The sequence below is a fragment of the Pseudorca crassidens genome, chromosome X, assembly GCF_039906515.1.
Source record: "Pseudorca crassidens isolate mPseCra1 chromosome X, mPseCra1.hap1, whole genome shotgun sequence".
Taxonomy (NCBI): domain Eukaryota; kingdom Metazoa; phylum Chordata; class Mammalia; order Artiodactyla; family Delphinidae; genus Pseudorca; species Pseudorca crassidens.
In genome coordinates this window covers 15,990,708-16,017,273 of record NC_090317.1, presented here as the reverse complement: position 1 = coordinate 16,017,273, position 26,566 = coordinate 15,990,708, and the positions used below count along the sequence as shown (strand labels likewise).

Sequence of the window (26,566 nt, the reverse complement as noted above, 5' to 3'; positions counted from 1 at the left end):
CACTTCTAAAGGGAGAAACCCTAAATGGCATTTACAAAAATATGTGGCATTAAAACAGACGGTCAAACGGTAAAAGGTGTTTTATTAGGACATTTAGAGACAAAGCAGCTGGTGGTTTGCCTGGATTTTGCATCTCTTAAAGGTTGCTTTGATACTGTGCAGCAGAGCCCTGGTAATACGCAGGGTTGGGAATTACCATGTGCCAGAGCTGGGTGATAAGCCCAGGTCACCTGAATTATTCCTCCTTGGAAGTGACATCAGCCCTATCAAAATGTGAATGATTTGTTGCCTCAGCACCTCTCTGATATTAAATCTAGAGGAGTGGATTCAAGTTTGTGCTTCAGGGGACACACATGCTTATTTACCCTGTAAAAGAGAGTGCACTAGACCACCTTCTGATTGCAGAGAAATGGATGAAAATTGACAAAATCTGTACAGATCTTCGTGGTTAGACATGGAAACAGAGTGATTCTAATAAACAATAAGTATTGTTTAATAACATCTAGGTGGTCCATAAGATTCCCTAACAGGGAAGAACAAGCAACTGCAGAGCATTTCCCAAACCCCCCTCCTTCTGTCATGGAAACGCCGGTAAAAGTCCTCCACCTCCCACACTCCAGTGCCAGATCGGTAAGCATTTAGCCAAGCATGCTGGGAGACAAAGAACAACCGAAGGAAAGGAGTATCCGGGTGTCTTGGATTTGCTTTCCATTCTGCTCTGTTGCTCTACCATCTCGTAACTAGACGTAGGCATTGGACGTGACAATCAACTACATTTGAACTGAGCAGAAGAAATATTAAAGGCATAGGCTTCAGAAGAAATGTCTCAAAGGCAGCCTCAGTCACCTAATCAGACTTTAATTTCAACCACAAATGAAACAGAATCATCAAGCCCTGTCGTTCCTAATGATACCACAAATAAAGGAAGGACCGGTGACAACTCTCCAGGAATAGAAGCATTGTGTGCCATCTATATCACTTATGCTGTGATCATTTCAGTGGGCATACTTGGAAATGCTATTCTCATCAAAGTCTTTTTCAAGACCAAATCCATGCAAACAGTTCCCAATATTTTCATCACCAGCCTGGCTTTTGGAGATCTTTTACTTCTGCTAACTTGTGTGCCAGTCGATGCAACCCACTACCTTGCAGAAGGATGGCTGTTCGGAAGAATTGGATGTAAGGTGCTCTCTTTCATCCGGCTCACTTCTGTTGGTGTATCAGTGTTCACGTTAACAATTCTCAGTGCTGACAGGTGGGTTTCTTTTCTCAGTTATATTTGCCAGGATGTGAAATTAGGCGAAAAGAAAGGAAAGCTTGTACGGAGCGTTCACTGGCTACTATTCTGCTATTCTCACACTCTGTAACCTGGATGTAAGATTGAAAAATCGGGGGGCATTTTAAATAAAAGTCGGTGTAAGAATGTTAAAATTCCTGTGTTAGCATCGGACGAGAGATTGAAATTGTGTGCTTCAGGGATCATTTAATTTCTTTGAAGTGTAATTGTTTGTTTGAAAGAATACTGAACGGTGTTTTCCCCCTCGGTTTATTAAGGCAAATTATTCCAGGTGTAAAAGAAAAACAATCCTTTCTTTATACATTAGTGCAGCCTAGTGGTGCAATATTGTCAACATTAAAACATCAACATAGGTGTGAAATTGACCACATACACATTACTGTCTACTGGAAGAATGGTAAAAAGATACATGCATCTGATTTATTTGAAATGCATCAAATTAATTAATGGCAAGAAAACGGTGAGGCTCTCAGCTTCCTGGTAACTCAGTGTAATGTCATCACTTAATTGTATTTGTTTATTTCTATAGGCGTTCAATGACATTCTCATTTCCAGACATAAATTAATCCCGGCTGACTTTTAGAGCTCTATGGATGGAGCGTGTGAGAACCTCTGGCAGCCAGGGTGTTTGGGCTCTGTTAGGATATTTTCAGTCTACGTACTGGGTCTTTCTGTGCCTATTGTAGAATGATAACTGTGAAAGCATGAAGAAAAATTAAGCCTCCAAATGTTAAAAGTGATGCTTTAAAAAGCCTGTAAGAAGCCTGTAAGTAATCAATGCCTGGCAGTACCAGAAGGAAAAGCTTCTTCGGATTCTGGAATCTGAGAGGAGGAAAAGCTTTCCCTGTGTCTTTTATGGAATTTTGCTTTGACTGGTTTTATATTCTGTTTGAAGGCAGATTTACTTAAAGGCTGTAGATTTTAAGGTGGATTTGCCGGAATAAGGAGGCATCTTTTCATGGGTACAGGGTTTCCGATTTCACCCTTGCCTTGCCCTAAATCTACCTACAGATTGGATCGGCTTGGGCACGAAATTAGCACTTACGAACAGGGAAGAAATTAACCCTCTCCTCTTTCCTGCATAAACTCATGGAATTCTTTTCTAGGAAGGTTGATGACTGCTCTCTCACAAGGAAAGGAGAATTAGGTTTAACATCAGTCACATACATAAAAAGGAAGTCTTTTAGAACACAAGGTAATGCACAGGTAATGAATTACTCTCCATCACACACAAAATCGTGCCGAAAAATATTTATTTGCCCTAAGTAGAAGGTCTACAGGAAAATTATAAAAATTGCAAATCTGGAATATCTCATAACAGTGAATAAAGGAAAAAGTGATTAGCATCAATATAAAATACTGGGATGTATTATGCATATTTGAAATCATAACCAATTCCAGTTGGTTAATGTTGACTTGGCTATATACATATGGTATAAGAAGATAGAACTGGATGACCACGGAGATCACTTCTAACTTTAAGATCCTGTAATTTTGATATTGATTTTTCCCTTTGCTATGATTATGTGTTTCTAGATACAAGGCAGTTGTGAAGCCGTTGGAGCGTCAGCCCCCCAATGCCATCCTGAAGACCTGTGCCAAAGCTGGCTGCATCTGGATCGTGTCTATGGTCATTGCTCTACCAGAGGCTATATTTTCAAATGTATATACTTTTCGAGATCCCCACAAAAATATGACCTTTGAATCGTGTGCCTCTTATCCTGTTTCTGAGAGGCTCCTGCAGGAGATACATTCTCTGCTGTGCTTCTTAGTGTTCTACATTATTCCACTTTCGATTATCTCTGTCTATTACACTTTGATTGCTAGGACTCTTTACAAAAGCACCTTGAACATACCTACTGAGGAACAAAGCCATGCCCGCAAGCAGGTATGTATTAATCAGGACTCACACATGAATTTAGAAGGGAAATGCCTCCTTTTGCACCCCTGAGCAATAAATACTTTAGCAGTATCGTATTTTTGTTATGGTCATGGGCTGTGGAGTCTGTCAGACCCAAGATTTAATTCCATACCAGCTGGGCAATCTTGAGTAAGTTACTTAACATCTCTGAGCCTCACTTTCCTCATGTATAAAATGAAAATGAGGTCTGGATGATATATATGAAACGCTTAGCATAGTTCCTGCTGCATAGTATAAGTGGTAGGACTACTATTATTAGAAAGTTTGGGATCAAAAATCACCCCACAGGATAGTGAGAAACATCACACAAGGTGAGACTATAAAGTGAAGCATCTTTTGTTTAGAAAAACACAGGATGGTAGAACTGGCAAGAAGCCATAACATTATTCAATGCAAACCACTTACACACAGATCAGCAGACTGGGCGGAGGGGTTGTCTCGAGGGATGCAGCGCCAATGGCAAGAGAACACAGTGATTCACAGAAGCTTGATTAAGACCATTGCAAGACCCAGGTGTGCTCTCCTCTCAGAAATATGAACAGAATAAAAAGAATATTGGCAAAACATCGTTCCATTTGATTAAAAAAAACCCAACAGGATTTCTATCTTTCTTGGGCGGGAGGAGATGATTCCATTTACCTCTTAACCAGTATGTGCAGAGCTCAGCACTTTTTATTTGGAGCTAGTACATTCAGTTGCTTCAACAGTGGTGGTCAGGAGGCTAAAGTTGCGTTTTAATGCCCATGTGAACAGTTATCTTTGCTCTATCTGTGACTACAGGCAATGTTTTCACTTAATCTGGTTCATTTCTCCAATTAAGAGGTGCAGGTAGGATTATTTTCATACATGAAGGGTGGCACATTGATTTTTATTCCTTTGACTATATAGTTAGAATTCCTATATGTTAACAACAATTTTTGGTACCAATTTAGCAACTTTCATAAACCCCAGAAGACTATTCTAACCTAGTCAGCCTCTGCTGGTGCAGTGAAAGCAGGTTTGCATAGCATCTATTTCTTAATTAAATTAAATTTTCGATAATTCCACAACACTGCTTGAGATAATTAGAGACACCCTAGAGTATCTCAAAACCAGGGATGGGAGTCTCTGAATTAGAGCTAATCAGAGACCAAGATCACGGGTTACCATGTCACTTAACTTGCTGTATTCTCTAGCCACGGGCTGACTTCCTTTACCTGCACGTTCAAAGGGACACCAGCCTGTTAACTGTAAATTTCTATGTAAATCTAGAGAATAGCTTTTTTAAATCTCTGCCAGCTAAATGTTTTTGATTGGGTTTTCGGTTGTTTTTGTTTTTTGTTTTGTTTTGTTTGTTTTGTTTGGGTTTTTGTTTTGTTTTGTTTTCTTGGTTGTTGTTTTTGCCATTTTTCTTCCCCCTATAGATTGAATCCCGAAAGCGAATTGCCAAAACGGTGCTGGTGCTGGTGGCTCTGTTTGCTCTCTGCTGGTTGCCGAATCACCTCCTGTACCTCTACCGCTCATTCACTTCTCAAACCTACGTGGACCCCTCTGCCATTCACTTCATTGTCACCATTTTCTCTCGGGTTCTGGCTTTCAGCAATTCTTGTGTAAACCCCTTTGCTCTTTACTGGCTGAGCAAGACGTTCCAGCAGCATTTTAAAGCTCAGTTATTCTGTTGCAAGGCAGAGCTGCCTGACCCTCCTGCTGCCGATACCCCTCTTGACAACCTGGCCGTGATGGGAAGGGTCCGGGGTGCTGCAAGCACTCAGGTGTCTGAAATTAGTGTGTCCGTGTTTGCTGGCTGTACTGTGAAGAAGGAAGATGACAGAGCCTAGCTTTTCAATTAAAAATAGTATTTCTCCTCCCAGTGTGTGTATTCGACTCTGAGCTGTGTGTAGGTGTATGGTGTCAGGATTGTTGTTGCTTGAGAATTGTGCTGAAATCTTAGGAGGGAAGGATCAGACAAACCATGATTTTCTTCAATCTACAAGCATTAACGAACATTATTGGGCTTTCTAAATAAAATGGAGCCCCACTAGGCATAGAAAGACATATCTGCGTATGTCAGTGGGTCCTATGAGAGGTTGAATAGGAGGTGAAGTGAAATAAACAAGATGACACTTAAAAATCTAGTATGTTAGACGCAAGAGGGAAGAGACATGGGAACATATGTATATGTATAACTGATTCACTTTGTTATAAAGCAGAAACTAACACACCATTGTAAAGCAATCATACCCCAATAAAGATGTTAAAAAAAATTAGGCCTATGAATAAAGAACTTCCCTAAAAAAAAAAATCTAATATGTTTCCATCACATCTCTGATGCTTATAATTTCACATATACTCCTGTGATTTGCATAAGACTGTGTTTATTATGTGATGTAAATCTACAGATTATACTTTGCATATGAAAAGGGGCTCAAAGAGAGGTAAAATATCTCTTCTGCAGTTTTCTTAAAAAACAAAGTCCTAAAAAAAAACCTTCCCAGGGTTTGTTTTTGACTGCCCTTTTCCATTAATCTCTATTCCATTAGAACTAAAGCTATGCAATGACAACGTCTTGGGGTCAGTGAGCATAAAGTACCGAGTAAGGATCGGGGGCAAGGTGTTTGCCTTACTAGGTCAGCACTTACTGACTTAAGGTAGTTCTGGAGTTACAACTCCCATTGATTGATAATTGGGCAAAGTTATCTTTCACACATATTGTGAAGAACTTGCCTTCTTCATAGGCAGAATAAGTGGCCATGTTTATGGTGTCATTTGAGGGCTCCAAAGAAGGACCTCTGTCAAAAAACCTGTGAGCCTGCCAGTGTCTGAAATCCTTCCTTGAAGGAAATTCATTTCTTTCTGGTAAGCAGTGCCCTCTTTCTAAAAAATGCAGAAGTACCACATGAGATCCCTAACACCTGGTGTGCAGTTATTATCAGATCATCTTCCTGCTTGACTACCTTAAACCTGATGTGTGCCTAAATCCTGTAAGAGTATGACCTAATTAATCTCTGCCCTTGGAAATCAGAGGATTTTCTATCCTCTGCTCCTACTTGCTAACGCTATAAGCTTGCTAATAAATATTATTTCAAACAACTGTTGTCAATAGACGTGTCAGATTTAGATTTATGGTTTCAGAAAATGTTTTCTTGGGGGCAAATTAAAGCATATGTTTGGCACTATCATTAGTTAAATTTGAATTTTCAAAAACTTGATTTTGGGGTGTGCTTTTGGTAGTTTTGAGCTTTCTTTAAATGGCTTGTGTAATTGTGAACTTTTGCTTAAAGATGTGGCTTGAAAAGGGGATATATATTAACACTAGACTTTACATTTAAGTAAAATTGGCTTACTTAAAGTGGGGGGGGGGTGTTAGAATTGTATTAGTATTGCTTTGGGTTGGATGTTGTAACAAGGGGAGAAAAATAAATATGAAATAAAGTTTTAAATGACTGTGTAACTTTATATTCTAAAAACAATACTTCTGACAGAATATCACTGAGAACCTATTTTAACTCCAAAATCTATTTTCAAGTGCCAAATTCCAAAATATTTTACTATTTTCCTTACTCTGGGTAAAAATTACATCCTTATTCTCCTAAGCATAACATTTTAGAAATAACTTGATAAAAGTACCAGATTACAAAAGCTAAGCGATCTTCTTTTTTTTTTTTTTTTTTGCTGTTCGCGGGCCTGTCACCGCTGTGGCCTCTCCCGCTGCGGAGCACAGGCTCCGGACGCGCAGGCCCAGCGGCCACGGCCCACGGGCCCAGCCGCTCTGTGGCATGTGGGATCCTCCCGGACACGGGCACGAACCCGCGTCCCCCGCATCGGCAGGTGGACTCTCAACCACTGCGCCACCAGGGAAGCCCCTAAGCGAGCTTTTCAGCAGTTGACAAAACTAGAGCTCCGAGAAGTTTGATTTTCTTCATTCTCAGTAATCCCTGGGTGACTTAGGGATCTGATATAAAATAAATCCCTGAATGGCTGTATAGGGCATCAGCCTCCCATCCAGAATTAGGAATTGGGATTAAAATTCATGGCTTTGCTTTGATTTTTTTTGGAGTGGGTGGTCTTTTTTTTCACAGATTGTCCTTGTCAGAGCTAAACTTACAAGTAGGCCCCAATATCCACAATTTTTCTCACACTGACTATTGTGTGCAGAAATGTTACTACATTTCACTTTTTTGGAGAGGGTCCTAAATGGGGGCATGGGGGAACACATGAAAAACAAATTTTGTATACTTCTCAATTTTGCTCAGGGCCTGCCTTGACCCAAGACTTAGAATAATGGACCATAATAATATAATATGCTACAAAGCAGGAAAACAAAGTCACAAACTTAGGTAAGTCTTTGTCATTGAAGTTGATAGTATTACAAAACATTTAATACTGGTATACCTACTGACAATAGCAAATTTGGGTTTAAAGAATTTCTGCAGTTATTACCATCTTAAGTCAGGGATCCATCAATTTTTTTTGTCAAAAGGAGTTACTTTTATTTCCACTAAGTCTTGAGATTACAGGAAGTGGGGACAGGAAAATTCCCAAGCAGAGTGAGCCTGAATGGGCCATTAAAAAAAATCTACTTTGGTATAGTTCAGTAGTTTTCCAGAAAGACTTCCTCGGCCAGGTAGGTGACTTCTCTGTCCAGGCAGTCTCTGCTTTTGTAGGTTAATGAATTTTTATCCACCAAGAAGTCAGTGGCCTATTAGGCCAGGAGTACAGCACAGATCACCCCTCACAGAGAAGAACGAAGATGATGATCAGGGAGAAGCCGGCTGTCTGGGTTTTGTCTTCCTGGGTCCAGCAGCCCCTTGTGCAGCCCATCCATATTCCATTCCTGGAGTTTCAGGAGCTACCCCCATCCTTATAATAACAAAGGACCCCCCTTTTTGCTTGTTAACTTGAGTGTTTCTTGCAAAAAATCTTGGAAATAAAAACAGGTTATAGGGACTTCCCTGGTGGCGCAGTGGTTAGGAATCCACCTGGCAATGCAGGGGACACGGGTTCGAGCCCTGATCCTGGAAGATCCCACATGCCGCAGAGCAACTAAGCCTGTGCGCCACAACTACTGAAGCTGGTGCCCCTAGAGCCCGTGCTCTGCAACAAGAGAAGCCACCGCAGTGAGAAGCCCGCGCACCGCAACGAAGAGTAGCCCCCGCTTGACGCAACTAGAGAAAGCCCGCTCACAGCAACGAAGACCCAACACAGCCAAAGATAAATAAATAAAATAAATTTATATATAAAAAAAGAACAGGTTATAAAGAGATACTTCCAGATTACCTCAGTTCCTAGGGATTTAATTCTAGGAATCCACAAGGAAATAAGAACAGGAACCAGGCCTCATAGAGACAAAAGTATTGCTTAAAAAAAAAGAAAAAACTGGGAATTCCCTGGCGGTCCAGTAGTTAAGGACTCCACACTTCCACTGCAGGGGGCACGGGTTTGATTCCTGGTCGGGGAAGTAAGAGCCTGCATGCCGTGGGGCACAGCCAAAAAAATTAAATTAAATTAAATTAAAATAAAAAACACAAAACTGTCAGGGCCAGTGGCCAAGTAGAATGCCATTGTAGGTACAAGCATGCTTAGGTCCCAACTCCACTGCTCCACTATTACGGTGACTCAATGACCCTCTGTCACTGCCTCAGCTTCTCCTCTCACCCCTGAAGAACTTCTCCACACAAGGCCTCTGTTCTGCTTACTACCTTCCCTGTGTGGGCCTCCCTGCTTCTGGGTTACTCTGACCATGTCCCTGTCTGTTCCATACTCAACCCTCTTTCTGGGAGAGGCTTATTGGCTCAGTGAATCAAATTCAGTCTAGAATGCGGGGCTACCCTACCAGGTCACCTCACAGGCCTCTGGGTAGCCCATGACTGGGTCATATGGGAAGTAACCTTTTTGGCCACCTGCTAAGAGGGGCCTGTGGAGAGAGCAGGCACTCAGTGTTACGTGCAGCAGGGCTGCGTAGCATATTATCACCTATGCTGTGAACTCACTCAGGAATGAAATGGGAGCCCAATGAACACATTGCTGAAAACAGCTGTACACTATTTTTGAATCCTGGGAGAAATATTTAGCAATGCTTAAATGAGCCTAATAAAACTCATGTTATCTATATTATAAAAATGCACGCAAGTCCTATTGCGTGCATGTTTTTTTCTAAGAGAGCAAAAAACGACGTTAGTGGGGGCAGTAAAGGTGGCGTGCACACTGGACGTTAAAAGTTTTAGGTTTGGAGCTTGAGCACGTCTGAATCACGGAGTACAAGGGGCAGGCAATTGCTGCCCTTCCTTTCCAGAGACATCTCCAGCCTGAGGAAGGTACCGGAGAGGTAAAGGAGGGAGCAGAGGCTTGGAAAGAAGGTTGGTCCTTCCACCCATCGTTCGTTCATTCATTCATTCACTCACCACACACGCACTAGACACCAGACCCTGTACTAGGAACTCGGGCTAACCAGAGCCAGCGCCTCTCCCAGTGAAATCGTAACGAAACAAACCAAAGACTCGTTTCCTACGCGGAGGAGGAGCCTCCGGGCGAAGGAGGGGCGCCTTGGCGCCTTTCTCTCGCACTGAAACCTGTCCCGCCCGCCCTGTCCACTCCCCCAAGATGGCGGCCGCCCCGACGCCTACTCCGGAGCCGGCCGAGGGGGAACCTTCCCACGCCTTCGGCTACCGCCTCGTCCCGGCCCCTCCCGGCCCACCGGGGACCCAGCGGAGTCAAACGGCCCCGAGGCGCCTCGCCAGGAAGTCCCAGCTGGGCATCACCGCCCGGCAGCAGAGCTGACCCCCGAGCCCCGCCCCCCGAGCCCCGCCCCCCGAGCCCCACGCCGCCTGCCCGCGTCGGCGCCTGTTGACGCCACTGGGGGCGTGTCTGCGGGACCCGCGACGTCGCGACGCGTCAACAATGGCGACTGCGTCAACAATGGCGACTGCGTCAGCGTGAGCGGGCCTCCGTTGTCAAGCGGTTTCCAGACGTTGTGGCGGGACCCGCCGTCGTCTTAGAATCGGCCGCCGGGGAGCACAGAGCACCTTGTGTCCGCTCCCGCCGCGTTGTGGCTCGAGTGGCGGTGTCAAGATCCAGCGGGGCGAGCTAGGTGGGCGGCTGGGCCGGGAGCAGCGGCGCCTGCGCGCGGTGGGCGGGGGGCGGTGCGGCTGGCGAGTGGCCCTGACTTCCCGGGGGCTGCTGGGGCGCCGCGGGGAGGCGGGCGGGGGGGGCGCGGGCTGAGCACGGCCAGCCTCCCTTTCTCTGTTCCCGTCCAGCGTCACTTCGGCCTCTTCGCTCTCCCGGACACTGCACCTGGGCTAAGTCGGCAACATGAGCAACAACTTGGATGAGAACGACGAGTTTGATGAGCAGTTGCGAATGCAAAAATTGTACGGAGGCTCTGAGGACGGCGACACCGAGAAAGATCCCGGTGGAGAAAACGATTCTTTCCAGCAGCAGCCGACTGACACCCCATACGAGTGGGACCTGGATAAGAAGGCTTGGTTCCCCAAGGTAAAAGTCGCACGGGCGCCGATGCGCAGCGGGCCCGCCTGGCCAGCCTCGCGGGGCGCTCCTTTCACGTTTTCTTTGCTGAGGTCCTGGGTTAGAGCCCCTCTGGATAGTGACGTTTCTTTTTGTTGTGTCTGTAGCAGAACCGACGTGTAAAGGAACGGAAATCTTTAGGGAGATGGCTTCAATGTAATTTAATTATTAAGCCTTTTCCATGCCTAATAAATTTTATCTATGAAGGTTACAGTTGGTGACTGCTTTTTATTGCAAAGAGGAAAAACACCAAGAGCAAATTCAGTCGATGTTAATCTCACGTAGTCTCAATGTTACTTATCCTAGGAATTCAGATGTTTAGCTGATGTGCTATGTGCAAAATTCAGCTTCTTGATTTGAAAAATTGATAAATTGATAATTCTTTACTGATTGAACTTTGCACCTCTTTTTACTTTCCTACTAAATTTTGTGCCTAGACACGTATGTTTGAACCATATTACCACGGGAATATGACAAGAGGTGCACAGAATATGGATGGAAAAGATCTGAGCATATTTATTTAGAGTACTTGGAAATTGTGAGGTATTCTATTTTAGCTTGAAAGTAAAATGACTGATGTTAAACTTGGCTCGAAACTTTTTGGTCAAAGTACCCTGTTAATCAAAGTCTCACGGTATGGGTGGAAAAAAAGGATACTTATCACACACTAATAGACTTGCAAGCCAGTAATACAAACTGTGTCTCCATTGTGTAATTTGAGTGTGATTTTTTAATTATTTATTTCACCTTTTTTCTTTCCCACTTTGTATTTGTGTGTATGTTCCAATCCCTCTGAATTGTTAAACTTACTATTTCACTTGGCTGCTGGTGGTGCCAGCTAGAGTGCATATTTGGTTTCTTCAGCCTTCGGAGTACTTTAACAATCGTCTGATAATGGATTAATTTGTGGCTCTATCTTTTTATGTTATGGAAGCCCATACCTCTTCAAACTTCAAGTTTTACATTTTCCTCATTCCAGTGTGTGCCTTTCATTGATTGGTATGAAGATATAACTATATTTCTTTTGTTGTGCAATTGTGTTTTTTCCCTAAGAGCCAGGAGGATAGATGTGAGTTGGGATTTGTTCTTGATTTGTTCTGACATTAAATGATAATGTGATTTAATTAGTGACGGTGTTAAAATAGCATTTAATTTTATAATTGTTAGCCCCATTCTTTACACACCAAATCAGAGTTCTCCTTTTTGTGTTCTCTGCCTACAGGTATTTAAATATTTAGAGTACATATACTTTTGTTCATCCATATAGTAAAAGAAAATTTGATCCTGTTGTTAGATTGTTAGTTGACTGTTGGTTTTATTCTGTTTATTGTTATCTGATACTTCCTTTGTTATATTTATTTGTAGCCTTAGTCAAGTAGACTGCAGAGATAGTAATTTACAAATGAAACAACTAGAAAAGGTGCCAACTTAAAATGCCTTTAATAGTATCTCAGACTTTTGTGCTGATAATCCAAGTACCCATGTCTTAATTTTTTATTATTTCGTGTGCAGTTTTCTAGATAAGGTGACTGCTCTTGCATTTACACAGAAACACTTGTATGTTAAGTTGTATAACTGAATATGCTGTTATTTAACACTGTAAACTTTTTGCATGAGGAAATCATTTTTGAATTTATGTATGTGTGCTGAATTTCTTGTTTAGATCACTGAAGATTTTATTGCTACATATCAGGCCAGTTATGGCTTTTCTAACGATGGTGCGTCTAGTTCTACTGCGAATGTCCAAGATGTCAGTGCTAGGACTGCAGAGGAACCTCCGCAAAGAAAATCCCCCGAACCCAGTGATACCAAAAAGAGGGGAGAAAAGAGAAAGGGTGAATCAGGCAAGTGGATTTAGTTTTCAAACATGAGTGTAAAAATTAAAAATATGAGTGTGTGTGTGTATATGTAGTTACTTTTTGGAGAATTATAAAATAGCTTTGACAGAATCATAAGATGGGTTTTTTAAATATTATTATTTGGGTTCATATGTTGGCTCTCTCACTAACCTGTGGGCATCCAGTGGGCTCTTTCAATTCAGTTCAGTTCTCAGTTTCTTCCTTTGCAAAATAGAGCTGTCATTAGGAGATTATCTAAAGTTCTGTTTGTAAGGTGATTTTTTTTTTTTTGTACTTTTTGAGTTTAATTAAACTCAAGAAGTCAATTTCGCTTCAGCTTGGCCAGGTCTAACACAGTAGATTGGAGTCAGAAGCAACTTACGCCAAGGCCTAAAGTCAGTGCAAGGGTGAGGTTTTTTAAAGGTAGTATCAGATTCATAAAGAACCAAGATAAACTAGCCATCTTTTTTCAGACTGGGCTCTGAAACAAATTACTTGTCCAAAGATCCAAATACTTTGAAAGCTGGACAGTGATTTGATTTAATCTGTCTCGTTCTAAGGGTAAGAAAAAGTTTCTAGAAGTTTTGAGAAACTGCCACACTGTCAGGATTTCATAATGGGACTCTTACCTTTTCTGGCATGTGTTTTATTTATTTATTCGATTTTGATTTTTAGGATGGTTTCATGTTGAAGAAGGCAGAAACACAAATGTGTATGTTTCTGGTATGTATACCTTTTTAACCACATTTAGAGTAGAAAATATTTGATTTTGAGATTTTTCACATAGTGATTTTTAGTTTTCAGTTTCTCTAAATTCTATTTTGTATCGTTGTGTCATTATTTGTTCAGCCATTTACGTGAGTGAGGAATATGTTGTTTTTTTATGAAACTGAGAAAAATTAAGTGTATGTAACTTTGTGTGCCATCCTTTCTGTCTGCTTTAGGTAACTCACAGCTGTTTGCCCCTTCAGATTCATTGATACAAGGCCTAAGCAAAGCATGATTTTAATGTATATTTGAATACATTAAAACATGACATTTCCTCAACGTCTATAGATGTGAGATTTTTACATACTTTTAGAAAATAAAAATTGCACTCATCCAAGTTATGGATTTCGAATTGGTAGAATCCCTAAGTAATGCTCACTTTTGTTTTAGATGCCTTTATAATTTTTTTCCCCCTAACGTCACAGGTTTGCCTCCAGATATTACAGTGGATGAATTTATACAGCTCATGTCCAAGTTTGGCATTATTATGAGAGATCCTCAAACAGAAGAATTTAAGGTCAAGCTTTACAAAGATAATCAAGGAAATCTTAAAGGAGATGGACTTTGCTGTTATTTGAAGGTTAGTTATGTGGTCAAGTAAGTTTCTCCTATCTCCGTTTCTTTTTTTTTTTTTTTCATTTTCCTATCTCCATTTTTAACTCGGGAACCAGGGCTATAATTTTGTATAGATGATAACCAAGAGTGAGAGCTATTCAGAACAGGATGTGAAGAAAACTTGTTTCATGTTGTGCTTGTGTGTATCACATTGGTAAGGTTATTCACTTGCTCTTGTAAGAAAATATGTTATCAGGTCAAGGTATTACGTAAGTCATATGACCGAGGTACTTCTCTTGTCTTAAAAAAATTCTTGCTGCAAAGATCTCTTTAGGAGTGTATGCATATAATCAATGCAGAACACATTCTAAAAATCCACAGAGAAAAGAAAGCCAGTAACATTTTATTTGCCCATTGGAATGAATTAGACCAGGGTTTGGCAAACTTCAGCCTACTGCCTGTCTTTGTAAATGAAGTTTTATTGTAACCGGGCCACATTGATTCATTTACACATTTGTCTGTACCTCCTTTCACATTTCAGCAGCAGAGTTGAGTGGTTGCAACACAGACCACAGGGCCCACACAGCCTAAAATATTTACTCACTAGCCCTTTACAAAAGTTTTCTGACCCCGAATTAGACCATAAAGGTGATAACTTATGCTTACTGCTTCAAAATATATTTTGAATGAGAGAGAAGAGAGAGTGGTATTAACAGACATTTGCAGAACTTTATTTATTCATGATACCATAAATGGCATGGGGGGAAGCTCAGTGCCAAAGGCAGCCATCGTTTTTGGAACACCTGTCCCCTTAGGAGCATGTGTTATGCATTGCTGCACGGTACAAAAGAAATGGGCACAATGATGGTGTGTACATGTGTCATGGAACCTGAAAATAATTACAAAGCAAAATCAAAGTGATGAAACAACAGTACCAACATCACAAGTGTGTTGCAAGTGTACGACATTTCAGTGTAATCAGAGGGCGGGTAAGATTAAGTTGACAAGCTTTGGGGGAGATAGGTTTTTGACCTGGTTCTTGAACATGATGAGATCACACATGAGTACGACCATTATAGGAAGATATTTATGTAATTTTCAAATGTAAGGAGATTGAATGCTTTATAAGTTCTTCAAGGATTACTAAAAATCTGTGAACAGATTCTTAGGGGGGTTGATTGGGTTGTAAAATTTTGAAGAGAAAAATGGGGTTTTGACAAACTTGATATGTCAAATTTATGACCCATAAAAATGCAAGATTGCCAAACCAGTAAATTGAGTTCCAGAAGAATATAGTTAATTGTTCCGGGATCCATATTTGATTGCGTGGCTGAGTTCAGTTGTCCTTTTGAGTTCTCCTCAGGTCCTCAGATCTTTGAATCTGTGTAGAGCTGACAATTGCCCCCTTTGTATAGGACCCAGAATCCACAAGTGTGTGTAATGTTCAAGCTATCAGATAAGCATCTTGTTCCCAGTATATCACAGACCTACATTTTAATTGGTGAACACAAAAGATTAAAGGCTGACTATGCTATTCCCAGTTTCTTGAGTCATCTAGTCTTTTAAGTAGGAAACTTTTAGAATTTTAAAACTGGAATGCACCTTGGAAATCACACAGGTCTATTTACCTCATTGTATAGAGGAGAAATTGAGATTCCAGGAGGCAAAAATACTATTCCAGTAATGGTAGAACTTATTGAGTACCTACTGTATGCCAGTCACTATCCTTTATGTGCCTTGTTTCATTTAAATTTGTCAAGAACCCTGCAAAGAAGGCATTTCCATTCCCATTTTACAGATGAAGAAATTGGGGCTCAGGGAGCTTGAATAACTTGCCTAGGTTCACATAACTGGTTGGGGACAGCTATGTCTTAAGTACACATTTTCCGATACGTGTTCTGTAGTTCTTTTTTCCCATGTAGGTAGTTACATTTAAATCTTTATTTTATGTATAGTCATCATTCATCTAAAACACTCCTGCTGAAGTTTCATTTCAGTGTGTGACTGACTGTAACTTGCTTTCCCTTTACAAAGAGAGAATCTGTGGATCTTGCATTAAAACTTTTGGATGACGATGAAATTAGAGGCTACAAATTACATGTGGAGGTGGCAAAGTTTCAACTGAAAGGGGAATATGACGCCTCAAAGAAGAAAAAGAAGTGCAAAGACTACAAGAAAAAGCTGTCTATGCAACAAAAGTTTGTGTTGTTTTTTTTTCCATTTTGAAAGATTTTGTATAAATATCCTAGAGTATACTTTTGGTAATAACCACCTAGTTTTTTTTCTTAACGTCTTTATTGGAGTATAATTTCTTTACAATGGTGTGTTAGTTTCTGCAGTATAACAAAGTGAATCAGCTATACGTATACATATATCCCCATATCCCCTCCCTCTTGCGTCTCTCTCCCACCCTCCCGATAACCACCTAGTTTTGTTCCATCAAGTATGCCTACAGATTATTTTTAAAGAATTTTATTTGCTATACACCTGAAACTAACACAACACTGTAAATCAACTATCCTCCAATATAAAATAAAAATTAAAAAAAAATTTCATTAGATCATCGGAAACCCTCAGTAATCTGCGTAATAGGATGATTTGGCAGTGGTGGTGTTTTGTTTTCTGGGGTATTCATTTTTAATATAACATGGGCTTAAATGAAATAAGAAAGCCATCTCTACAGAAAATGTTGAACATCAGATTAAGTAAGATGGTTTAGGTTTATATACTGGAGCCATTAGTTCATTTTTCATGTGGCTAGAATCAGCTACACCAGGAGCTAAATTTTTACATACAGGTTTGTTAGTAGGAGTTAGAAATTAGAAATGATAGGTTTTATCATTTTATCATGTACTGTGTGGTTGTGTGTAGTATATACAAGTCATCAAGTTTCTATTATTCCCTTTATTTAATGTCTTTTGAAATATGCTGGTATTAAGAAATGAGTCAAAATGATAAGTACTTTTATCAGAGTGAATTCTAATAACACTTCTAACACTATGCTTAAACTAATGATAAAATGATCAAAGAAGCATTTAGTTCTGATGTCTATAGTTTTTACAGGAATCGTTAAAATAGATACCTAAAATTTTTATAAACAAATCAGTAAGATTTTAAGATAGTAACAAAGAGTGAGTAGTTTTACATATTTTAATGCAGTTTGTTCTTTATAATCGTAAAATACCTAAAAACCAATACAATTTGAACATTTTCTTGGCCTCAGTGTCTCTTCCTAGATAGTCATAGATACTAAATAATTAGCAATTTTTCAGAAGTCTCATTGGAATGTTTGTAACCAGCCAGCAGTTCTGAAAAATATATATATATTCTGGGGATTTCAGATACTGGGTCCATCTTTCACCTGCCCATTATTTTGATTCAGAAAGTTGTAACGGAGCTGTGACTAAAATACACATTGTTGTTTTGGAATCAGATAATTATCACTATTTAAGTGCTCAATAAAGGGTTATTTAACTGCTCTTTTTTTTTTTTTCGCTCTGACAAGTCTGAAACAAAATTCACAGCTTCTTGTTCCCGCTTTGTCGCATTAGGCAGTTGGATTGGAGACCTGAGAAAAGAGCTGGCCCGTCCCGACTGCGCCACGAGCGAGTTGTCATCATCAGAAATATGTTTCATCCTATAGATTTTGAGGTAGGAAGCAGTGTTCTTACTGATAGAAACATAGATGTGCTTTCTTTCAAGGGAGCCCAAAGTTTGCCTCACCCCATCTTTCTCATGTCACATCCTGCACGTTCATCTAGTCTTCAGGATCGGAAGATGATACCAAGAATCAACTGAAGGTTTCAGATTTTCCCAGGTTTAACCCAGCGTTCTTTTAATCGTATCGCAGGTAAACCTGTCTAATACCTGTACCGTGGCCCCAAACAGCAGCTACTTGGTATGGGAAATGATTAAAAATATAAACTTTAAAAGGTTTATGGGAGTCGCTTGTAGATTTTGAGTGCAGTTCAACATTGCAGGCTGATTTTGGTGGGGAGGACCAGTTTCACACTTGGAATTGAAAACTTCACTTTAGTGCTAAAAGTTTGATCCTTAAAAAACCTTAGGTTAATGAAATACAGCCCCTGACATTTGAGTAGCGAAGGTTGTTTTTTTAGGACCTAATCTTTACAAAACTCTTTAGTGGCTATTAAGAGGACTTTGTAATAATTGGTGTCCATGTAAGATTCTAGGAACAGCAAATAAAAGTGAATGAAGGAGGAAGAGCTACTAGAGAGGTTTAAGGAATATTAATTACCATCAGGGTACCTTGTGTTACGTTCTGCCTCTTGTCCTTATCTCTGTGTTTTGGCCTAGACCGATGGGATCGTTCATGGAAGAAGAATTCTTTATTCTCTGCCTGACTTCTGAAATTAATGATAACAAATTACACATAAGAAAAAAATGTTCATAATGTAAAATTTCAGATGGTTTACAAATGATCTAGTTGCACCCAAGGCCCACTCTTGTTCCTTTTGTGCAGTTAAGCAGATTTAGAATGACAGTGTCATTTTACCCCCCTTAGAGAGGACACCAGAATTGTCTGTTGAGCTCCATCTCTGCAGATAGTGATGTGATAGGGTTTACCATGCACCTGTAGAGTCTGTGTCTTTTGAGGTCATAGGGAAGATACCTGTGGACTATTTATACTGTTTGGTGTCTCTTCTGACTAGAATCCTGAAGCATCTTGAAATACGGCAGAGCTGCTTTAGAGCTGCAGTGATAATGAAACATGTTTAAAAAATACACATATATACATGCACACTAGATGCTTTTTGAAATGCTATCCCTGCCAGGTGGGACTTTGAAAGGCATGCATAGGTGGATCATGGTGTCTAGTCTACTGGGTACAACTCCAGAATTTCCTGTGATTCACCTACATTTTATTTCCCTGGTAGATAATTGGTTTTTTAATTAGGTGACCTATTACTTTCTGTGACTTGAGATCCTTGATTCACAACATTCCATACTCCTAACACTTGGACATGAGTATAAATGCAAACTTAATTCATTAAGTATCTGGGCCCTGTGCAAGTTGAAGTGTATTGTGCAATTGCCTTTACGTGTTTCCGCCTCCTGCCTTTGCTCGTTGAGACCCTAATTTAAGTCTAGCTATCACCCTGGGCACACTTAATTTTTCCTAGCTTAACAAATATTCTTTCCTCCAAAAAGCCGCATTTATTCTTCCTTGACTTCCCACGAATTTCCTCCAGTGGATATTTTTAAAGATAAAAGTTTCATGCTTGTAAATTCTTGATAGCTTAAAGAAAAAAAACCTTTATTGGTTTAATATAAACTTTGGAGTTATAGAACCTTTATATTAACCCTGTTTTATTTTATTCATAGCATTTATTATTATCTGAAATAACTGGATCTTCTCCGTTAGAATGTGAGCTCCATGAAAGCTGGGGCTCTTGTCTACCTGGTTTGCTATTATATGCCCGGTGCTTAGAATCATGATTGGCACATAGTAGGCCCTCAGTATTTATAGGAAGAAAAAGTGAGAGAATGATTGAATGAAACCCTTTTTACTCACAAGGCAGAGTGTTTTCATCCACTCAAGGAAGAAAATATTTTCTCTTTAGCATCTTTGCAAATGAAGGAAAGTTTTCAGACGGCTGCACCACAGGGGCTGGGAGCACAGAGATGGGCTTCAGAGTTCACGGGCAGAGAAACCCTTGATGCTGTCCTTGTTTGCCCATCTGACTGGTCTTGTGTGGTCTGACGAGTTTGATGAGAGCCTGTCAGAAGTCTTGATTTTTTGCTCAGTGTCTCATGGGCCTGAATGTAAAAGTGCATCACTGTAGCAGACTGTCCAGTATGCTAGACTCTAGCCACATGTGGTTAAATTTAAATTAACTGAAGTGAAATAAAATGAAAATTTAATTCCTCAGGTGTATTAGCCACGTGTGGCTAGTAGCTACCATATTGGATAATGGAGTATTCACTTCTGTGAACACAGAAAGTTCTGTTGGGCAACGCTGGTGTAGACATTATATAACTCTGGATAGAGGTGTTCAACTGGAAAACTGCTTTCACTGGACGTTTTTGGGGAGTGTTTGATTTGTCCAGAGATTCCATGTGAATCTAAAGAACAGATCAGCATTGAGGTTTGTAGTAGAAGACAAAAACTGAATTGTCAGGTAACCGGGGTGTCAGAAAGAAATCAGATTTTGTGGGGTGGAATACAGGCACACCTTGTTTCACTGTGCTTCGCTTAATTGCGCTTTGCAGATACTGCTTTTTTTTTATTTTTACAAATTGAAGTTTTTGTAGCAACCCTGCATGGAGCAAGTCTGTCAGTGCCATTTTTCCAATAGCATTTGCTCACTTCATTTCTCTGTGTCACTTTTTTGGTAATTGTCCCAGTAGTTTAAACATTTTCATTATTATTATATTTGTTATGGTGATTTGTGATCAGTGATCTTTATTACTGTGACAACTCGCTGAAGGCTCAGATGATGGTTAGCATTTTTTAGCAAAGTATTTTTTAATTAAGGCATGTCTTTTTTAAATACAATGCTATCACACACTTAAGAGACTACAGTATAGTGTAAACATAGCAGGAAAACCAAAAAATTTCGTGTGACTTGCTTTATTGTAATATTTGCTTTATTGCGCTGGTCTGGAACCGAACATGCAATATCTCTGAGGTATACCTGTATATGTTTATTCCAGACAATTGACTAGTGTTAGAACCAAAATACCTAGAAATACCCTTTGGTATCAGGGTGAACAGTGAAGGCTAATATTTTAAATGTAACCTTAAGGGGTTTTCAGTATTTAATTCAAAGCCTTGTTTAAAAAATTCATGCCTGGCAAATTTGAATACCAAGAGGTGAAGAACCAAAACTCAGATGCAAAGGTAGGTTTCTCATTGTGTATACTAGCGCTGTCCAATAGAGGTATAATGTGAGCCACATGTGTAATTTAAATTTTTCTAGCAGCCACAATACAAAAACAACATGAAACGGGGTAAATTAATTTTAATGGTGAATTTTATCTAACCCAATATATCCACAGTATTATAATTTCAACATGTAACATAAAAATGTTAATAAGCTATGTTACATTGAAGTTTTTTCCTCCTTTGGTACTAAATTTTCAAAATCTGGTGTTTATTTCACACCTGCAGCACACCTCAATTTGGACTAGCCACATTTCAAGTGCTCGGTAGCCATGTGTGGTTAGTGGCTACTATCTTGGACAGTGTAGGTTTAGCTTGGAAAAGAATGAGAAATACGGTTTATTTCTGGGAAAACAAAACACCACCCTGGAAAAACATTATAAGTGTTGACTGCGGAAAGTTTCAGCGTTTCAGTCTGAGTTTAGTCTCAGGTCTGTTGCTTGCAAAGTGTTGTCTTTAGAAAATTTTCATGCTTAGCTAGGTTAAAGATATTTTTCCCAGGGGAGAGGGTTATTATCTTTAAGCCTCATGATACTATATAACAGTGAAGATATATTTGTTTTTCAAGCTGGTAAACATGAAAACAGAGGTCTGGGAAGTCCTTGGCTGAAATTTGATATTCTTGTAGGAAAGGCACTGAGACTTTGATAAAGAAATAAAAATGGTAATTCACCCCTCCCCCTACAGTGGAATCATGCTTAAATTTGTTAAACATTTTGAAACAGTTATTGTTTGTTTTTAATATAACCCTGATTTCCCTTGGTAGATAAAATGGAGTTATTAGGAACAGTTTATCAAACTCCGAAAAAGCTTTTATTGATTATTCATTGCGTGAAAGACTGCACTGTGTTCTGTAAGGTATTCAAAATTCAGTCAAAGGAGATTCCTGCCTGCGGAAAGCTCACAGTCTGATAGGAGCTACCCCCACACATATACCCCCGTAAAAGCCACCATATGACTTTACCACCGGAGCACATGGAGTTTACGCTCCATCCCCATTCCTCTCAGGCCTGAGAATTTTCTATAAAGCAAATTGGCGCATTCTCCACAGTTAGATCTTAGAAGTGGGAGAAATCCAGGGTCCTGCCAGCTGTGCTCTTAGAAGCTTCAGATTTATAGGATTTGATAGCTTTTATTTTAAATTTGATTTCAGTAACTGCCTACCAGTTGTTTATTTTTGCCTTTTGACAAAACTTTAGGAAGGAGAAGCCACTTCTCATGTTTTGCTGTTCTCTTTAGTTGGTGAGGAACATACAAACCTGTGAGATAGACAAATTCATATGTTTCCTAAAAAGTGTAAGTCTGCTTCATTAGAAATTTGTAGGTAGGATATCCTCGTTTATATTTGTATGTAGTTGAAATTCAAGTTGATGACGTAACATTTTATGAGGCTTTTTCATGCATTGGGACTTGGAGGCAAGATGAACAGGAACCCTTATGGGGGAGGTTTACACTGTGAGTTAAAATAGAATCGTGGAAGCACAAAGAATAATCTTAAAACACTTAGTCAATGAAAGGGATATATGTCTTCCCGTTAGAACATTTCTGTAAATAGGAATCTATGCAAAACACAAAATAAAGTTTCCTCATCGGTACAGTCATCGTGATGCCGGTGTAGAACATAGGAATTAGCAGTCTCTGACTTAATATGTGCCACAGGACTTCACCTGCTTCAGCTGCTGTTATTTGTGATTTCCAGTGACACTTCCCTTCCCTCTCCTTTGCCACTGCACACCCCTAGTGCTGCGTACCATACTTGCCCGTTCCCCATCTTAAAGCAGGGCAGACCTATAGTAGTAGCAGCAGCTGTGGTAGTCTAACTTCATTTTTAACTTTGATTTTTTTTAATTTTGTAGACTGCAGACAAACAACTAACCTTAAGCAAAAGCTTTTTTTATTTGTTGGTTCGTCAAAGTAAGAAATTTGATTCTCAGGGTTTATACTTAAAGAAGGGGGCAAGCCCATTTTAATCAAGTGTGTTTTTGCAGGATGATCCACTGGTGCTGAACGAGATCAGAGAAGACCTTCGGGTGGAATGTTCGAAGTTTGGACAAGTTAGGAGGCTCCTCCTCTTTGATGTAAGTTCATGGCTTGGACAAATGATTTCTAAAGCAATTTTCTTCCATTTTAATAAGTTATTACCAAATATCAGTATGCCTCCAAATTTTACATAAATGTTTTTATGTAGTAGGTCTGCTGTCTAGTGGTAGTCATCTGTAAGCAGTATTAGATAGCATGATTAGATGAACATGGATTACAAGCGAAGGCTTTGATAGACGTGATATCCCTTGGTTATTTTCCTTTATCATCACTCTAGAGTTTATGATCAGGTGAAAAAAAAGTATGAGAGACATGTATGAGACCTTATGGTTCCCTATTTGGCCACATCTCCCCCTCTTTTTGAATTATTTCTTCTTCCATATTTGGAGAAGAACAATCAAGAAAAATACTCTCCTGTATGTTCCCCTTTTCACCTTTTTTTTACATCCAGAATCAACACATAATAATTAAAAGAGTCCCCATTTATCGATTGCATACTACAGCTGCTTTACATGTTATCTCATTAAGTCCTCCAAATTCTCTGAGGTAGGTAGGCGCTATTTTACCCACTTTATTTAGTTAGCCATTTTACAGATGAGCAAGTTTCGAGATTGAGCACCTTGCCCAAGGCCATTCAGCTGGTAAGCAGCAGAGCCAGGATTTAATCCCAGGGCTATTCAACTTCAGAGTCCACATTCTTAACAGCCGTACTGTTCTGCATCTCGTTACAGTGTTATCAGCAGGAACATTTCCAAGGATATCATGCTTGGTTTTTGCTAGACAATGTTAAGCTGAAGAAGCAGCTAGCTGCGTGTTACTGGCTGCAGTAAAAAGGAAGAAAGACTTCATACGTAAAATCTTTAGCTCAAATGACCAGAAGGAACACTACTTCCTTACTTTGTCAAATGTATATGTTTTACTTTAAATGTTCTCATTCATTCCTTCTTTTTCTTCCTTGTCTTTCTAGAGACACCCTGATGGTGTGGCCTCTGTGTCCTTTAGGGATCCGGAGGAAGCTGATTATTGTATTCAGACCCTCAATGGAAGGTGGTTTGGTGGCCGTCAAATCACTGCCCAAGTGTGGGATGGGACTACAGATTATCAGGTGAGTTCTGCAACTGTCAAGGGCACATGACTTGTTTCATTACCAACAAATACTGATCTAGCAGTTTTTCACATAAGTTTTAAGTTCTGTTTAATCTGTTTAACAGCACTTCTTTTAAATAATCCTTTATATTCAGAGTACGGAAAGAAAAATGTTTCAGTCCTTCAGTTTATAAGTCTGAAATCAGTTTATAAGTCTTGAGGCTTGCTCAGGATAGCAATAAGAGAAGAACAAATTAAAGCGCTTCTCTTCCTTTCTGTCTTGTAAAGTACAGACAGTTCAATTATTAACTTTTTAATTGATGAGACATTTCTGCAGTGCTGTGGTATTAGGCGTTCATGTAAATGATCTTAAGGTCAACTCTAGTAAATCAAGATGTAAAGTGTTGGAAACTGAAGATAGGGAATTGCTTTAATTTCCTAAAAGTGATACCTTATAAAATCAGAGTACTTCCGGCGATATTAGAAATGTTCAGAGACGCTGTTACTCCTTTTGGCCTAAAACGTATTTTAACGGCACTTTCCATGTGTACACAGGTGGAGGAGACCACGAGAGAAAGGGAGGAAAGGCTGAGAGGATGGGAGGTTTTCCTCAACACTCCCGAAGCCAACAGAGGCCTTCAGCGTTCAGATTCCGTCTGGGCTCCAGAAAGGGTGGGGCCTTCTAGAATGAGGCATTTTTCAGAGCACCCTTGCACATCTCAAACGAATGTTCAAGAAGCCGCAACTGAAATGGCATTTGAAGAACCTATAGATGAAAAGAAGTTTGAAAAAACAGAAGATGGGGGAGAAGTTGAAGAAGCTGCTTCTGAAAAAGATGCTAAAGAAAGTGGCCCTGAAAAAGAGGCTGAAAAAGGCTGTCCCCAAAAAGAATCTGAAGAGAGCTGCCTCAAAAGAGAGTTTGAGGAAGGCTGTCCCAAAAGAGCGCGTGAAGAAGACTTCCCCGACAGAGAGTCCGGAGAACGCAGCCCCGAGAAAGAGCATGAAGAGGGTAGTCCTAAAAAAGAGTCGAAAGAGAATGGTGCAGAAAGAGAGCCCAAAAAGAAGAGACTCAAAACAGATCCTGATGAGAACAGCCTTGAGCAGGAGCCTGAGGAGGAGGCCAGCCCCCAGAAGGCGGCTGAAGATGGCAGCTCAGAACAAGGGTCTGAAGAGTGCTCGGAAAAGCAGTTTGAAGACGACTCCGAAAAAGAGTTAGAAGAAAACGGCCTTGAGAAAGGTTTTGAGGAAGAGGGCTCGGAGAAGGAACTTAATGAAAACATTCTTGAGAAAGAGGTAGAAGAAAATAACTCTGAAAAATCAGAATTCGAAGATGACAGCTCTGGGAAAATGTTTGATGAAGAAGGCTCTGAGAAGGAGTTTGACGAAGAGTCAGATGAGAAGGAAGAAGAGGAAGATGTGTATGAAAAAGTATTTGACGACGAGTCGGATGAAAAAGAGGACAAAGAAGTTGCAGAAGAAAAGGGACTGGAAGATGTGGTTGAAAAGGACAAAGAAGACGATGCAGATGAAAAGGTGTTTGAAGATTCAGATGGAAAAGAAGATGAGGAAGATGCAGATGTAAAGGAAGATGAAGACACAGATGAAAAGATGTTCGAAGATGATGATTCCAACGAGAAGTTGTTTGATGACGATGCCAGTGACAATTTGTTTGAAGATTCCGATGAGAGAGGGACTGTGGGTGATTCAGGGAATGTTAAGGAGGAAGGGCCCCTGTCCACAGGCAGCAGCTTTGTCCTCAGTAGTGATGACGACGATGAAGACGATGATGACGTTTAATCCCTTAAACTTGCTTTGTAGGGTGATTCCTCCATCTCCGTTTTGCCTCTGCTCCAGGGTAATTACTAGTAGTGTTACATGAACGTGTGCATAGAGGTAGGATGCCCTCAGATCAATGCAGTGAAGTGTTCGTGATTATCTGTACTGGCCGATTTTAAATATATGTGAACAAGTCAACTGGATTCTTGTCTTTTGTCATATTGGTTAAGTGCATGCAGAATAATATTTTTTAAAATATTCTGATTGAAGTTTGTGATATTCAGAAATTAAAAATAAGTTGTTAATATGCAGAAACAGAAAATTAGACCTGAGTTAAATTGCATTTTTCATTCTTGCTATTGCTTTATTCATACTAAGGTTTGGTTTTTCTAAGGACCTGAAAAATCCCTGTAGGAGTCTCCTTGCTTCAGCTTATGATGTTACCACTGATGTCCCCGTTTCCCCTCTCTAAACCAAAACATGTTACTAAAACTTATGAAGTAAAGAACACTTCGGAGTTTTTCCCTGCCCGGTCCTCGCAAGTTACTTTTATTTTTCTTTTCTACCCTCTTGCCATGAAAATTGAGTCTTAAACGTGCAAAAGTAAACTTCCCAAGGTCCACAGCTTCCATTATTGAAAATACAGAGGAAATCAGAATTCTCCCGTGTACTGTTTGGGCCCCTCTAGAAGCTGATTAAAGTTACAGGACCTTTACCCAGAAAAATCTATGCATGCACTACACAATCTTTTGTATACAGTTTGGGGTGGTTCATGGATCCCCTGGAGTTTAAGAACTTTTGTCATGCATATTTCAGATGTTTGCTTTTGATTTTGTTCTAGAATCATGGTATCTAGTATATGCTAAGTTGTGTAGTCC

The 26,566-nt window shown here is 40.0% G+C and overlaps 2 protein-coding genes across 3 annotated transcripts; both read left to right on the top strand.

Moving 5' to 3' along the window:
- Window positions 1–821: 821 nt before the first annotated feature.
- Window positions 822–5,035, top strand: BRS3 (bombesin receptor subtype 3). Its single transcript, XM_067723994.1, has 3 exons — window positions 822–1,255; window positions 2,834–3,185; window positions 4,622–5,035. Exons 1-3 carry the CDS (start codon window positions 822–824, stop codon window positions 5,033–5,035), a joined length of 1,200 nt encoding a protein of 399 aa, XP_067580095.1.
- Window positions 5,036–10,032: 4,997 nt separating this feature from the next.
- HTATSF1 (HIV-1 Tat specific factor 1) lies at window positions 10,033–25,886 on the top strand. Of its 2 annotated transcripts, XM_067724350.1 has the most exons (10): window positions 10,034–10,284; window positions 10,451–10,688; window positions 12,382–12,562; window positions 13,232–13,279; window positions 13,750–13,904; window positions 15,914–16,077; window positions 17,431–17,530; window positions 22,775–22,864; window positions 23,794–23,931; window positions 24,468–25,886. In XM_067724350.1, exons 2-10 carry the CDS (start codon window positions 10,506–10,508, stop codon window positions 25,707–25,709), a joined length of 2,301 nt encoding a protein of 766 aa, XP_067580451.1. In that variant the 5' UTR covers window positions 10,034–10,284; window positions 10,451–10,505; the 3' UTR covers window positions 25,710–25,886. The 2 variants fall into 2 exon arrangements, with proteins under 2 accessions (XP_067580453.1, XP_067580451.1); XM_067724352.1 differs by lacking the exon at window positions 13,232–13,279 and having other exon boundaries at window positions 10,033–10,284.
- The last annotated feature ends 680 nt before the right edge of the window (window positions 25,887–26,566 follow it).

Excerpts from the sequence above, each read along its gene's own strand:
- BRS3 (XM_067723994.1), top strand. The coding sequence starts at position 822 with ATGTCTCAAAGGCAGCCTCAGTCACCTAATCAGACTTTAATTTCAACC. Across the intron at positions 1,256-2,833 it reads ACAATTCTCAGTGCTGACAG|ATACAAGGCAGTTGTGAAGC; the intron begins GTGGGTTTCTTT and ends ATGTGTTTCTAG. Across the intron at positions 3,186-4,621 it reads AAAGCCATGCCCGCAAGCAG|ATTGAATCCCGAAAGCGAAT; the intron begins GTATGTATTAAT and ends TTCCCCCTATAG.
- HTATSF1 (XM_067724350.1), top strand. The coding sequence starts at position 10,506 with ATGAGCAACAACTTGGATGAGAACGACGAGTTTGATGAGCAGTTGCGA. Across the intron at positions 17,531-22,774 it reads TTCATCCTATAGATTTTGAG|GATGATCCACTGGTGCTGAA; the intron begins GTAGGAAGCAGT and ends GTGTTTTTGCAG. Across the intron at positions 22,865-23,793 it reads GGAGGCTCCTCCTCTTTGAT|AGACACCCTGATGGTGTGGC; the intron begins GTAAGTTCATGG and ends TTGTCTTTCTAG.